General features: G+C 48.2%; 1 protein-coding gene across 3 annotated transcripts in view; it reads right to left on the bottom strand.

Moving 5' to 3' along the window:
* Positions 1-15,814, bottom strand: part of FGD2 (FYVE, RhoGEF and PH domain containing 2) — a 40,179-nt gene that overhangs the window by 17,780 nt on the left and 6,585 nt on the right. For 2 of the 3 annotated variants that reach the window (XM_039538786.1, XM_039538787.1), the window contains exons 3-6: positions 15,408-15,710; positions 7,948-8,317; positions 6,262-6,342; positions 3,908-4,056 (exon numbers count right to left, since the gene is read on the bottom strand). In XM_039538786.1, the coding sequence (XP_039394720.1) occupies positions 3,908-4,056; positions 6,262-6,342; positions 7,948-8,317; positions 15,408-15,472 (665 nt within the window). In that variant the 5' untranslated portion in view covers positions 15,473-15,710. The remainder of the gene's footprint in view (positions 1-3,907; positions 4,057-6,261; positions 6,343-7,947; positions 8,318-15,407; positions 15,711-15,814) is intronic. The other variant, XM_039538788.1, reaches the window with a different exon arrangement.

Below are 15,814 nucleotides of genomic sequence, written 5' to 3'. Positions count from 1 at the left end.
ATCACAGAAACCTGGTGGACTGAGAGCAATCAATGAGACACAAACATTCCGGGGTACAAAATATATCGGAAGGACAGAACAGGTCGTGCAGGGGGAGGAGTGGCACTATATGTGAAAGAAAGTGTAGATTCAAATGAAGTAAAAATCTTAAGCGAATCCACATGTTCCATAGAATCTCTATGGATAGAAATTTCATGCTCTAGTAAAAATATAACATTAGGGATCTATTATCGACCACCTGACCAGGACAGTGATGATGAAATGCTAAGGGAAATTAGAGATGATGAAATGCTAAGGGAAATTAGAGAGGCTATCAAAATTAAGAACACAATAATAGTGGGGGATTTCAATTATCCCCATATTGACTGGGAACATTTCACTTCAGGACGAAATGCAGAGATAAAATTTCTTGATACTTTAAATGACTGCTTCATGGAGCAGCTGGTACGGGAACCCACAAGGGGAGAGGCAACTCTAGATTTAATCGTGAGTGGAGCGCAGGAGCTGGTCCAAGAAGTAACTATAGCAGGACCGCTTGGAAATAGTGACCATAATACAATAGCATTCAACATCCCTGTGGTGGGAAGAACACCTCAACTGCCCAACACTGTGGCATTTAATTTAAAAAGGGGGAACTATACAAAAATGAGGGGTTAGTTAAACAAAAGTTAAAAGGTACAGTGACTAAAGTGAAATCCCTGCAAGTTGCATGGGCCCTTTTTAAAGACACCATAATAGAGGCCCAACTTCAATGTATACCCCAAATTAAGAAAAACAGTAAAAGAACTAAAAAAGAGCCACCGTGGCTTAACACCCATGTAAAAGAAGCAGTGAGAGATAAAAAGACTTCCTTTAAAAAGTGGAAGTCAAATCCTAGTGAGGCAAATAGAAAGGAGCACAAACACTGCCAACTTAAGTGCAAGAGTGTAATAAGAAAAGCCAAAGAGGAGTTTGAAGAACAGCTAGCCAAAAACTCCAAAGGTAATAACAAAATGTTTTTTAAGTACATCAGACGCAGGAAGCCTGCTAAACAACCAGTGGGGCCCCTTGACGATCAAAATACAAAAGGAGCGCTTAAAGACGATAAAGTCATTGCGGAGAAACTAAATGGATTCTTTGCTTCAGTCTTCACGGCTAAGAATGTTAGGGAGATTCCCAAACCTGAGCTGGCTTTTGTAGGTGACAAATCTGAGGAACTGTCACAGATTGAAGTGTCACTAGAGGAGGTTTTGGAATTAATTGATAAACTCAACATTAACAAGTCACCGGGACCAGATGGCATTCACCCAAGAGTTCTGAAAGAACTCAAATGTGAAGTTGCGGAACTATTAACTAAGGTTTGTAACCTGTCCTTTAAATCGGCTTCGGTACCCAATGACTGGAAGTTAGCTAATGTAACGCCAATATTTAAAAAGGGCTCTAGGGGTGATCCCGGCAATTACAGACCAGTAAGTCTAACGTCGGTACCGGGCAAATTAGTCAAAACAGTAGTTAAGAATAAAATTGTCAGACACATAGAAAAACATAAACTGTTGAACAATAGTCAACATGGTTTCTGTAAAGGGAAATCGTGTCTTACTAATCTATTAGAGTTCTTTGAAGGGGTCAATAAACATGTGGACAAGGGGGATCCAGTGGACATAGTGTACTTAGATTTCCAGAAAGCCTTTGACAAGGCCCCTCACCAAAGGCTCTTACGTAAATTAAGCTGTCATGGGATAAAAGGGAAGGTCCTTTCATGGATTGAGAACTGGTTAAAAGACAGGGAACAAAGGGTAGGAATTAATGGTACATTCTCAGAATGGAGAGGGGTAACTAGTGGTGTTCCCCAAGGGTCAGTCCTAGGACCAATCCTATTCAATTTATTCATAAATGATCTGGAGAAAGGGGTAAACAGTGAGGTGGCAAAGTTTGCTGATGATACTAAACTACTCAAGATAGTTATGACCAAAGCAGATTGTGAAGAACTTCAAAAAGATCTCACAAAACTAAGTGATTGGGCAACAAAATGGCAAATGAAATTTAATGTGGATAAATGTAAAGTAATGCACATTGGAAAAAACAACCCCAACTATACATCATAGAATCATAGAACTTAAGATCAGAAGGGACCATTATGATCATCTAGTCTGACCTCCCGCAAAATGCAGACCACAAAAGCTGACCCACCCACTCTTGAAATAATTCTCTCCCTTGACTCAGCTGTTGCAGTCCCCAAATCCTGGTTTAAAGACTTCAAGTAGCAGGTAATCGTCCAGCAAGCGACCCCTGCCCCATGCTGCGGAGGAAGGCGAAAAACCTCCAGGGCCACTGCCAATCTACCCTGGAGGAAAATTCCTTCCCGACCCCAAATATGGTGATCAGCTGAACCCCGAGCATGCGGGCAAGACTCTCCAACCAGACACTCGGGAAAAAGATTTTCAATATCCCAACATTGACCCTCGGTACTAATTACCAGTGGCGGCACATTATTGACCTATTGACTAAATAGTGTTATCCTATCAAACCTTTCCCTCCATAAACTTATCAAGCTTAAACTTAAAGCCAGAGAGGTCCTTCGCCCCCACTGTTTCCCTCGGTAGGCTGTTCCAGAATTTCACTCCCCTGATGGTTAGAAACCTTCGTCTAATTTCAAGCCTAAACTTCCCGACTGCCAATTTATATCCATTTGTTCTCGTGTCCACATTAGTACTGAGCTGAAATAATTCCTCTCCCTCCCTGGTATTTATCCCTCTGATATATTTAAAGAGAGCAATCATATCTCCTCTCAGCCTTCTTTTGGTTAAGGAAAACAAACCGAGCTCCTCAAGTCTCTTTTCATACGACAGGCTTTCCATTCCTCGGATCATTCTAGTGGCCCTTCTTTGTACCCGTTCCAGTTTGAATACAATATGATGGGGGCTAATTTAGCTACAAAGAGTCAGGAAAAAGATCTTGGAGTCGTCGTGGATAGTTCTCTGAAGATGTCCACGCAGTGTGCAGAGGCGATCAAAAAATCAAACAGGATGTTAGGAATCATTAAAAAGGAGATAGAGAATAAGACTGAGAATATATTATTGCCCTTAAATAAATCCATGGTATGCCCACATCTCGAATACTGTGTACAGATGTGGTCTCCTCACCTCAAAAAAGATATTCTAGCACTAGAAAAGGTTCAGAAAAGGGCAACTAAAATGATTAGGGGTTTGGAGAGGGTCCCATACGAGGAAAGATTAAAGAGGCTAGGACTCTTCAGCTTGGAAAAGAGAAGACTAAGGGGGGATATGATAGAGGTATATAAAATCATGAGTGATGTTGAGAAAGTGGATAAGGAAAAGTTATTTACTTATTCCCATAATACAAGAACTAGGGGTCACCAAATGAAATTAATAGGCAGCAGGTTTAAAACAAATAAAAGGAAGTTCTTCTTCACGCAGCACACAGTCAACGTGTGGAACTCCTTACCTGAGGAGGCTGTGAAGGCTAGGACTATAACAATGTTTAAAAGGGAACTGGATAAATTCATGGTGGCTAAGTCCATAAACGGCTATTAGCTAGGATGGGTAAGAATGGTGTCCCTAGCCTCTGTTCGTCAGAGGATGGAGATGGATGGCAGGAGAGAGATCACTTGATCATTGCCTGTTAGGTTCACTCCCTCTGAGGCACCTGGCATTGGCCATTGTCAGTAGACAGATACTGGGCTAGATGGACCTTTGGTCTGACCCGGTACGGCCGTTCTTATGTTTTTATGTTCTTATGAGTATCAGCATCTGGCTCAAATTGTCTTGAGAAAGTGCTTTCCAGCACACTGGCTTGCAGAGGAAACCGGGTTCAGCATTCAGGTTTGATCGTAAACCCCAATTCCCTCCCCACACCCACCCCTTCATTCTAGGAATAGAACCCAGGTGTCCTGGCTCCCCCAACTCACCAATCCTCCATGCGTTTCTGCAGCTCCGGCAGGAAAAACAGGGCGTGGAACTGGTAAATGGAGGAGATGTTGGAGAAGATCATTTTCACCACATCCTCCGGGATGCTCTTTCCGCTTCTGGCTTCCTTCATCAGCTCTGTAAAAAACACCTGGAAAGACACATTCCCAACCGTACAGTAATAGGAAGGGGCAGTGAACGTTTCAGCTGCTCCTCAGCATCCTGAGTGGGGAGGCTTCACTCCACAGAGGAAGGGAATTCAGAGGCTCCTTTAGAGACAAGCAAGCAGCCTGGGGACCATATGGCTCCAGGTGGAATCGTGTCTAGGGTGAAAGGACACTCACAGCCAGTCCTAGATACAAAAGGGCTGGGAAGAGAGGAATGGACTGAGAGGTAATGGAGTGTTCCAGGGAGAAATGCAGGGATGCTTCAGGGACTAATGGGGACAAAGGCACTTCCTGAAGGGCGATGCTACCAAAGAGGCGTGGGGCTATCAGGGATACACTGCAGGGATGAATATAGGTCAGCGGCGTAGGCATTTCCCTAATGAGCGAAGGAGCTGTGCTCCCTTAGGAGGTAAACAGATGAGCTGGCCTAGGAGCAGAGATGTCCTTGAGGCAAGGTAGCATGTTCCAGGGGTGACAGCGGTGAATGGTTTGGAACAAAGGGGGCTATGTTTAGTTTTGAGAACAAAACACGGCGGAGGGGGTGGGGGGCGGCCTGGTAACAGTCTTCAAATATGTGAAGGGCTGTTAGAAAGAGGATGGGGATCAGTTTTGTTCTCCATGACCACTAAAGGTAAGACAAGAAGTAATGGGCTTCATCTGCAGCAAGGGAGATTTAGGTTGGATATTAGGAAAAACTTTCTAACGATCAGGATAGTTACGCTCTGGAACAGGCTTCCAAGGGAGGTGGTGGAATCCCCATTGTTGGTGGTTTTTAAGAACAGGTTGGACAAACCCCTGTCAGGGATGCTCTAGGTTTACGTGGTCCTCCCTCAGCACAGGGAGCGGTACTAGATGATATCTCGAGGTCCCTTCTAGCCCTGCATTTCTGTGATCCTATCCCCGTACACACCCAGCCATCCATAAAGTGACTGCTCTGGGCCTGGGGTGTAGTAGATTCCTTTTGGTTGCTCAGCCTGGGGTGACAGACTGAGATGAAGAGATGTCTTCAAGGAATAGGGTCACAGGCCTTAGGTGCGTAACAGATAGTCCCATCAGATCTTTGTGCCTTACTGTTAAGGCAAGTGGCCTCTAGGTCAGTGGTTTTCAAACTGTGGGTCGCAACCCAGTACTGGGTCACGGAATGGAAGGCACTGGGTCACAGCGGCACTGGTCAGCACCGCTGACCGGGCCGTTAAAAGTCCCATCGGCAGTGCTGCCTGGCTGAGGCAGGCTAGTCCCTACCTGTTCTGATACCGCACTGCACCCCAGAAGCGGCCAGCAGCAGGTCTGGCTCATAGGCAGGGGGGCCACAGGGCTCTGCACGCTACCCCTGCCCCGAGCACCAGCTGCGCACTCCCATTGGCCGGGAACCACAGCCAATGGAAGCACGGGGTGGGTGGTGCCTGCGGGCGAGAGCTGCACGGAGCCACTTGCGCACCTCCGCCTAGGAGCCAGACCTGCTGCTGGCCGCTTCCAGGGTGCAGCGCAGTCTGCAGTGCCAGGACAGATGGGAAGCCTGCCTTAGCACCCCCGCTGTGCCACTGACCGGGAGCTGCCTGAGGTAAGCCTGTACCCCAACCCCACACCCCAATCCCCTGCCCCAGCCCTGACTCCCCCCAAACCCGGAGCACCTTCCTGCACCCCAAACCCCTCATCCCCAACCCCACCCCAGAGCCTGCACCCCAAGTCCGGAACCCTGACCCCCTCCTACACCCCAATCCCTGCCCCAGCCCAAACCCAGAGCCCCTGCCTGCATCCCAAACTCCTCATCCCCAGCTCCACCCCACAGCCCTCACCCCCAGACCCCAACCCTCTGCCCCAGCCCTGAGCCTCTTCCACACCCCAAACCCCTCATCCCCGGCCCCAGCCCAGAGTCCTGCCCCACTCCCGCACCCCAACCCTCTGCCCCAGTCCTGAGCCCCCCCAAACCCAAACCCCTCATCTCCAGCCCCACCCCGCAGCCCTCACCCCTGTACCCCAACCCTCTGCTCCAGCCCTGATCCCCTCCCACACCCCAACCCCCTGATCCCCAGCCCCGTTGGGTCGCGGGCATCAACAATTTTCTTCAACTGGGTCGCCAGAAAGAAAGTTTGAAAACCGCTGCCTTAGGCCACTGGGTTCTTACTCTCCAGCCCTGTACTGAACTGTTTGGGTCAGATGGCATCAGAGACCGGCTGCTACTTCCTGACCTGGTCCAGAAGGTGAAGTCGATTGACGTAGGCTTGCTCTGTTTCCAACAGCTCCAATGCAATTTTCTTTTCTTCGGGATCCTGCATGTACGGCAGAGGGAAAAATGGGTTTGGTCAGGCAGGTAGGAACAATGGCCGACCTGACAGAGGGCCAAAGCCAGCCTTGGTGTAAGTCAGTGGAGTTTTTCCAGATCAGCTTAGGGATGAATTTGTCCCAATGGGTCTAAGGCAATTCCCCTTGGCATTCCATAGGCCATATATGTGGCATGAAATCAGGGCAGTCCTATTATTCATTAACACATCAGAGAGAGAAGAGGAGAGGAACTGGTGTGTGTGGCTAAGGGGTCTAAACATCTACCCCTGGGCTCCCTGAAGACAAGTCCAAATGCCAGCTGGGCTGACTCAGCGCTCTTGGGGAGACAAGCTGGGACCCCTTTCCACTTCATTTTCAGGGGGGAAAGGTCTTTTGGCTAAAACTTTAAAAAGCAGCATCCTGCCTGCTCTCCATGGATATTAAAGAGTTCGTGGTCTTTTTAGTAAGAGCAGCTGGCTGATTTCAATGGGAATTAGACATATCTAAATAGCTTTGAAGTTCAGGGACCAGGTCTCTCTCCATCCTGCCATGCTCAGGGCCACGTTAGCAGGCTTCCATTCTGATTTATCTTCCTCCCAGGGACAGCTGTTTTACACAGTGGTTTTCATACCATTACTCCAGGCACTAGGCTGACCTCATTATCAGCTGAGCGGAACATGGAGGGATCTTAACAAACGCATGAAGCAAAAGTGCCTCCGCTCATACAAGATCCATGTGCCTGTATTCATTTACAGAAGCTGCCCCAGGGCAGATGGAGAAAGCACACTCGGGCTGGGAATCAAGAGATCTGTGCCTCAGTTTCCTCCTTGGTAAAATAGGGATAATGATATCAAGCTGCGGGGGGGGAGGTGCTCTAAGGGTTAACTCACTGTGGTCTGTAAAGTGCGTTGATATCTAGATGGGAATAACTATAGAAATGCAGGACCAGATCTTCAGCTGGTGAAAAGCACTGTAGCACCATAGAAGTCAATAGAACTAGGTTGATTTACATTGGGCCCGCAGAGTATTACTGTCTTATACCCAGGGTTAATAAGACTTTGCTTTTTTGCAGCACCAGTCATCCAAGAGCTTCCCGCACTGTACAAGCCCTCACCAAGAATTAAGACTCACAGCTCCCTTTGATGCAGCGGGTAAAGTATTCTCCCCATTTAAGCTGCCGCAGAGCTCCCCAGGAGCCAGCGATCGTTCAGTACGTTTGAAAATCTGGCCACTTCTCAGAGTAGCCTCTGTCTGGATTTTTGAAAAGCTCAGCCTTCCTGGGGAGGAAACTGGGACACAGAGAGGTGAGGTGACTTGCCCCAGGTCATACAGAGAGTCAGTGGCAGAGCTGGGATTCGAAATCTACAGTTCTGCCTCTCCGAGGTCTCTGCTCTAACCGCACACCCTGGGCTGAGCCTCAGGCTTCAGTGCTTCACAGCAGTTCATTACCAAGCTATGACTTGTAACTTCAATGCTATTCTGTTTGGAATCGGCGCCATGTGCACCGATGGCCGCCTATGAACAATAACCATCAGTACTGGGGGCTAATAGTGTATCCCCTCAGTTACCCTCCAGCATTTAAATACCCCCCGGGGAAAGAGGCATTGAATGACCTGGTTCCTGCTGCCTCCTGGGTTTAACTCGCTGCCTGGCTGGGAATCCACTGGCTGCTGACTCCGCCAGTTGCTGCTGTTGATTTTGCTCTTGAAGGAACTGAGACACTTGACAGTGAGCCCTCTCCGGCCCTGCGGCGGGTTCTCCTCCGGCTCCTGACACTGGGGCGGCTGGATTGCCCTCAGAGGAGGCTGGTGCCCCTCATGCTGGTTCTCTGGCTCTGCTCTGTCCCCTCTGGCCTTGCTCGGAGCTTCCCTGCCTGCTGTGGGTGGGAGCAACGCGGATGCCGTGGAGTTCGGTACTGCTGGCTTGGTTTTGGTTGGGGGCTGTCTCGATTCCTTGAAGGGACTCCGGCAGGGTTTTTCTGCCCTAGGATCATGGAAACAGCACAGCATTCTTATTCCTCTGGTCATGGTCCAGTGCCAGCCTCGACGCCCCGTGCAGCCCAATGCAAAGTAATACAGGCCAGACCCCATCCCACTCCCCACAACCTCTGCCTACCTACCTGTGACCCCCTTCCACCTGGCTCAGCAACCCCTCCTTGTCTGTGAACCGCTGCAGCCACCAGTGATCTCACCTACATGGGGCAGGGGCCAAAGGGGTCGCTGACTGGTGCAGGGCACCTGTCATGTCTGCTCTGCCAGGCAGGACCGCCCAGAGGATTCAGGGGGCCTGGGGCAAAGCAATTTCAGGGGCCCCTTCCATAAAAAAAAGTTGCAATACTATAGAATACTATAATCTCATGGAGGCCCCTGCGGGACCCATGGCAAATTGCCCCACTTGCCCCCCCTTCCCCCACCCCCGGGCAGCCCTGGGAAAAATAAATATTTAAAAACCTTCCGCATCTCAGCACAAACCCAGTTTTGAGAAAACTTCTTTTCAAGTCACCTTTACAAGGTATCACTGGTTCTCAGGATCAGCTAGTGCTAAAAGGCACTAAAGCTCATTAAAAGGGTTGGACAAATATTTTCCGTCAAAACTTTTTTTGGATCGAAAACTAGGGGTTTTTAAAAAGCAGAAAAAAATCACGGACAGTGTCTGCTTTCCTTCAAAATTTGTTGTGGTTTTTTTAATTGAAAAGCTGAAATTAGCCTGCCAAAACCTGAACATGGTTTGGGGTTTCAGAAGCATGTGGCCAAATATTTGCTGCTTGCTGTGTTTGATTGTTTAAAGAAACAATAAAAAAATTCTGCTTAAAAAAAAATCCAAAACTTTTGAACCACCTCAGCTTGTGACCAAACGCCTGAGCCCATCCAGTTAGAGATTTTTCCAGGTTTCTGATACTCTGCTGGCTTCCTTGACTTATATCTGTCTCCATAACTTTGGGTTCATTTAGCTCAGAACATAAGAACATAAGAACAGCCATACTGGGCCAAACCAAAGGTCCATCCAGCCCAGTATCTTGTCTACCGACAGTGGCCAATGCCAAGTGCCCCAAAGGGAGGGAATCTAATAGGTAATGATCAAGTGATCTCTCTCCAGCTATCCATCTCCACCTGCTGACAAACAGAGGCTAGGGACACCATTTCTTACCCATCCTGGCTAACAGCCATTAATGGACTTAACCTCCATGAATGTATCTGTTTCCTAGAGACTGGCTCCATGGGGTCCCTCACAAACTGGAGACGGTTACTGTGGGGTTGTCTTTAGTATAGCTTATGTACATACTCCACGAACTGAGCATTTGAGCTTGTTCCAGAATCTGGGATGAGCCTATGTTGTGAAAACTGAAATGCTCAAAATAGCACATGCATGTGAATGGACACAGGGTGCTAAAATTAAATTAACCGAGGGGTTCTCAAACTGGGAATTGGGACCCCTCAGGGGGTCATGAGGTTATTATTGGGGGTCGTGAGTGGTCAGCCTCCACCTCAAACCCCGCTTTGCCTCCAGCATTTATAATAGTGTTAAATATATTTAAAAAGTGTTTTTAATGTATAAGGGGTTGGTCACACTCAGAGGTTTGCTATGTGAAAGGGGTCACCAGTATAAAAGTTTGAGAGCCACTGAATTAACCCCTCTGGAGCCTCGGGGAATGCAGGGGAGTGGGGGGGTCTCCCTTGGTAGGGTTGGGAAGGAGGTAGGTGGTGTAGGATATTGCTCTTCTCATGTGGTCCCTCCCCCATGGAAAAGATAACAGCTTGGCTCTTCGTGTTAAATAGCTGTCTGCAAGCCTCAAACTGCTGAATGAGCTTTAGGGTAGGGAAGGCTGTGCCTCCCCAAACAGCCTGGCCCTGCCCCCTATCCGACCCCCATCCACTTCCTGCCCCCCTCAGAATCCCCGACCCATCCTGCTCCTTGGCCCCTCACCGCCCCCCTGAGACCACCTCCCCAACCATCACCCTGGGACCCCACCCCCCATCAACTCCCCCGTTCCCTGTCCCCTGACTGCCCCAACCCCTATCCACCCTCCCCCGCTGAATCCTAACAGACCCCCGGAATGCCCACAATCCAACCCCCCCCTTCCCCATCCCCTGACTGGCCCCCCAGAACCTCTGCCCCCTGCCTGTCCCTGGGACTCCCTGCTCCTTATCCAACCCCCCCAGCCTCCTGCCATGCTGCTTCCCCCCGCTTCCCCCCTCGACCAGAGCCTCAGCGCGCCACGTCCAGGAGCTGCCCTGGCCCCCAGACAGCGCTGCAGCAGCCTGGCTCTGTCGGGACCTGAGCTCACAGCCCCACCCCCTTACCATGTGGCTCTGAGCGGGGCGGAGCTCAGGCCCTGCCCAAGCCAGGCCACTTTAGCTCTGTCCAGGGCCACTCCTGTAGGCGCCGAGGGTTGGGGGAAGGCGGGGCCAGAGCCAGAGAATTCTCGTGAGGGCCCCTGTGGGGCCCGGGGGCAAATTGCCTCACTTGCCCACCCCTCTGGGCGGCCCTGCTGCCAGGGGACGCAGAGATGACAACTGCAGCCCAAAAATGTGGGCAGTACAGGCCAGGGAGGGCATGAGACCTGGCGTTGGTTCATCACATGCCCAGGGCATGGGCAGCTTTGGCCTGCATCTAGGGCATCCTGACCCTTCCCCAGCGGGACCCAGAGGGCAGAGCAGCAATGGAAAGGTTTCCCCGGAGTGTAAAAAGCAACAAAGAGTCCTGTGGCACTTCATAGACTAACAGATGTATTGGAGCATGAGCTTTTGTGGGTGAATACCCACTTCGTCAGACACATGAACCCGGAGTGTGGTTCACTTATACAGTTTGTGGCCAATACCAAGCTGGGAGAGGTGGCTTTGGAGGATAGGATGAAAATTCAAAATGATCTGGAAAAACTGGAGAAATGGTCTAAAATAAATAAGATGAAATTCAATACAGACAAATGAAAAGTTCTCCACTTAGGAAGGAACAATCAGTTGCACACATACAAAATGGGAAATGACTACCAAGAGAGGAGTGCTGCGGAAAGGGATCTGGGGGTTAGAGTGGACCACAAGCTAAATATTATATGAGTCAACAGTGTGACACTGTAGCAAAAAAAGCAAACATCGTTCTGGGATGTATTAGCAGGAGCGTTGTAAGCAAGACACGAGGAGGAATTCTTCCTGCTCTACTCCACGCTGATTAGGCCTCAACTGGAGTATTGTGTCCAGTCCTGGGAGCTACATTTCAGGAAGGATGTGGACAAATTGGAGAAAATTCAGAGAACAGCAATAAAAATGATTAAAGGTCTAGAAAACATGACCTATGCGGGAAGATTGAAAAAATGGGGTTTGTTTAGTCTGCAGAAGAGAAGACTGAGGGGGGACATGAGAACAGTTTTCAAGTACATAAAAGGTTGTTACAAGGAGGAGGAAGAAAAATTATTCTTGTTAACCTCCGAGGATAGGACAAGAAGCAATGGGCGTAACTTGCAGCAAGGGCGGTTTAGGTTGGACATTGGGAAAAACTTCCTAACTGTCAGGGTGGTTAGGCACTGGAACAAATTGCCCAGGGAAGTTGTGGAATCTCCATCATTGGGGATTTTTAAGAGCAGCTTAGACAAACACTTGTTAGGGATGGTCTAGATGATATTTAGTCCTGCCATGATTGCAGGGGACTGGACTAGAAGACCTCTTGAGGTCCCTTCCAGTCCTACGATTCTATGATTGTAGGCCCAGATTAGGGTGACCAGACATCCCGATAAAATTGGGACTGTCCCGATATTTAGGTGTTTGTCCCACATCCCGACCAATCTTTGGTCAGGACACAATTTGTCCTGATATTTTGTTACACCAGCAGCACTTGCCTTTTTTTTTTTCTTCACCGGCAGCACTCGCCTTTTTTTTTCTTGCTCTGCCAGCACAACCCACCCCGGCCATGTGTCCCGATATTTTCTCCCTCTCATCTGGTCACCCTAGCCCAGATACACCCTCCAGCAGGCCAGGACCCACTCACATCCCTCCCTGTAGACCATCCTTCCCCCTCCCAGTTATATAAGTTCTTGTAACTCGCTCATTGCCAATGCACCTCCTGTGTGTGCACACATCTCCCACAAGCACACATCTTCATCCATATACTCTCTTCATGCCAGCAGGGCATGCACCTTTTTAGGTGTGTATGCAAGAATGCACACACACCCTCCCATGTGCACACATCCCTAATGTGTGGGGGGGGGCATACAGCCCACTTAGAAACACATCCTCATGCATGCACATCCTTGTACACACAGCCTAATGCACATGCTCATATATGCACACACTTTTGCACATGCAAACATAACCATGTACACAACCCCATACATGCACATGCTTTCATGACAACCCCTTATGCATATGCTTCACACATGCATACCCAATGCCTTCACAAGGGGACATCAGGAGCATGCCTCCCTTTCTCTCTAAAGCTGCTGGGTCTTCTGAGGGTCCTTCCTTCAGACCTTTACTCTAGAGAACATTTGTACACCTAGTATTGTGCACCAGTGGGAAACTTCTCCATTTCTGTGTGCATTCTCAGTTGTGCTGATCCGGGCTAAACTCTTTTCTCTGTTCCACAATTGGCATTTACATTTCATTTCCAGCTTCCCCATCTTCCAAGCAAACTGCAAACCCCACTTTTATTTCCTCTTACAAAGCATAGCTGGAGAGCAACAAAAATTTGCCACAGCAGCAAATCTGATGAAAGTGATCAAGCCCCAGCTATATCACAGACCAAATCTGGATCTCAGGAACAGCTGCACGTGGCCGAGATCATGCAGATCACAACGCTCAGGACAAAGCATGTGAGAGCTGGAGACAAAGCACTGTCATTTGAGGGGATCTTGCTGTAGAACAAACTTCCTGAGCACACTGGGTGAATCTAGAATCTAACTTTCTTTAGGAAGCTGGAAAAACTTTCCTCTTTGAAAGAGTCTTTCTGCCATCAGAATGGTACTCACAGCCCTTGACAGCCCCTTCTACCTCTAACCCCCAACCCTGATGCCATCTTCTATTTCTACATTCCTGCCAAGCAAAGAGAGAAATTTAATCTAAAAAACTCTAACCCCAAGCAGAGTTTTGACCTTGAAATAGGAACTGTGCCAGCCTCCATGAAATCCATTAGGTATTTGGCTGTTGTTACTGTTTTTACCTGGAAGGTTCCCAGATACTATGGTGATGGGCAACAGGATAAAACTCTAAAATAAATAGAAAAATACAAACCCAGGCATGAACTGTGCTAAGTACCAAACTATTCTCTACACCTACTTATGTCACTGCTGGCATAAAGCCACAGAGATCACAGTAAGTCAACACAGGGAAATGAATCAGTTCAGAAAACTGCAAACCTATCTCAACAAGATAATTGAAACCATTCAACGGCTGTACCTGGGCAAAAGATTCTCCTCTGCCATTATATTCTGACTGATCTGTAGTGAAACCGAGTTCAAGGACACTGAACCGTGATATGTGAGTGAGCTGCAAAACCTTTTTGTTCAGTGTCTGTACAGCATCTAACACAATGGGGTCCTGGTTCATGACTGGGGCTCCTAGGCATTACAGCAGGGGTAGGCAACCTATGGCACAGGTGCCAAAGGCGGCACGCGAGCTGATTTTCAGTGGCACTCACACTGCCCGGGTCCTGGCCACAAGTCCAGGGGGCTCTGCATTTTAATTTAATTTTAAATGAAGCTTCTTAAACATTTAAAAAACCTTATTTACTTTACATACAACAATAGTTTAGTTATATATTATAGACTTACAGAAAGAGACCTTCTAAAAACATTAAAATGTATGACTGGCACATGAAACCTTAAATCAGAGTGAATAAATGAAGACTCGGCACACCACTTCTGAAAGGTTGCCGACCCCTGCATTACAGTAATACATATTAATCACCATTTTCATCGTTAACTCTTATAGAGACTTTTTCATCCACGGATCTCAAAGCATTTTATAGAAAAGGGCAAGTATCAATATCCCCATTTAAAAGATGGCAAAACTGAGGCACAAGGAGAGGAGATGACTTGCCCAAAGCCATACAATGAATTGGAGGCAAAGCAAGAGGTCTCCTGACTTCTCGTTCAGTGCACTATCCATTGGACTGCACTACCTTTCTGTCTTCCAAATATTCTGAACTGTCACACTATTTTACCAGGAAGTGTTGCAAACTGATAGGGTATCAAAAAATGAACATAATCTCTCATCTAACTGAATATATTCTGTTCCCTTTCTCGGCATAGGTTTCTTAGGCACATGTGCAAACATACCTGGGAATCTGATCACTGCAAATAACAAACTGGACTATGGTCTTAGTAAAGTTCTGAGTGGCCAAGTGTCCGCATCGAATGACAATTAGCTCCTGCCATGACTATTAGTTCCTATACTGGCTGTCTCAGTGGAGAGGCTGCGGACTAAAAGCCACAATTGCTGAACTCCATCTGAGCCACTGGCCTGGTCTCTCAAGGGCATGGTGGAGGCATGTTGGCAGGACATTTTGGGGAAAACAGGCACTGCATTGCCCTGGCCCTTCCATGACTGAACGGAGAACTTTTGTGAAGCTGCAGCATTGTGGGGTTGCAAATCTGGCACCAGCACTAAAATAGATATTAAATGAGCAATAATAAATCAGGGTAACCCTGAAGGTCCTGTGCAGAGCAGAATATACCCAGAACTCACTGTGGGGAGAGGGAGAGTGGGGCAAATTGATCAGCAAATTCACAGACTTCCCTTCAGCCCCCGTTCTCCTTGAACCTGTCTCCATCCATCTCCTGCTTGCTGAGTCCTGATTTGCACTTAACATAAGAACATACATAAGAACGGCAGTACCGGGTCAGACCAAAGGTCCATCTAGACCAGTATCCTGTCTACCAACAGTGACCAATGCCAGGTGCCCCCAAGGGAGTGAACCTAACAGGCAATGATCAAATGATCTCTCTCCTGCCATCCATCTCCATCCCCTGACAAACAGAGGGTAGGGACACCATTCCTTACCCATCCTGCCTAATAGCCATTTATGGACTTAACCACCATGAATTTATCCAGTTCCTTTAGCAGTCAGAAAACTTTCTCCTTACCTGGGATCCTCAAACACAGCCACGAGATTAAACACAGTCATTCGATTGCCTCGTTCCCCCTCCATCAGGCTGGCTCTTGTGACTCAGGATTGGTCCCAGTAAGCCAGGTAGGAAAGAGCTGCAGAGAGACCAAGACAGTTCCCAGATACGTCTTCTGTGTCCCTCTCTCTCTTTCTGTCTTTAGATGTTTCCGGGATATGCAAATGTACTTGGCTGGGGAGATTTGTGAGAAGTGAAGACAACCTGAAGTTCTTCTTGTTGTCCAGGGAGTGAGAGCCTCTTGCAAATATTATATGGGTTGGCCTCAAAAGGAAAAGTAAAGAGGAAGTAATGCAGGCTGCAGCAGGGAGAAACTGTGTGAAAACTACTGTGCACTGAAATAGATCCAGCGCAGACATGACTTCAAT

Source organism: Mauremys reevesii, linkage group 4, assembly GCF_016161935.1.
Source record: "Mauremys reevesii isolate NIE-2019 linkage group 4, ASM1616193v1, whole genome shotgun sequence".
In the NCBI taxonomy this organism is placed as follows: Eukaryota; Metazoa; Chordata; order Testudines; family Geoemydidae; genus Mauremys; species Mauremys reevesii.
Note: the sequence above shows the minus strand (reverse complement) of the source record. Positions and strands in the feature narration are given on the sequence as shown.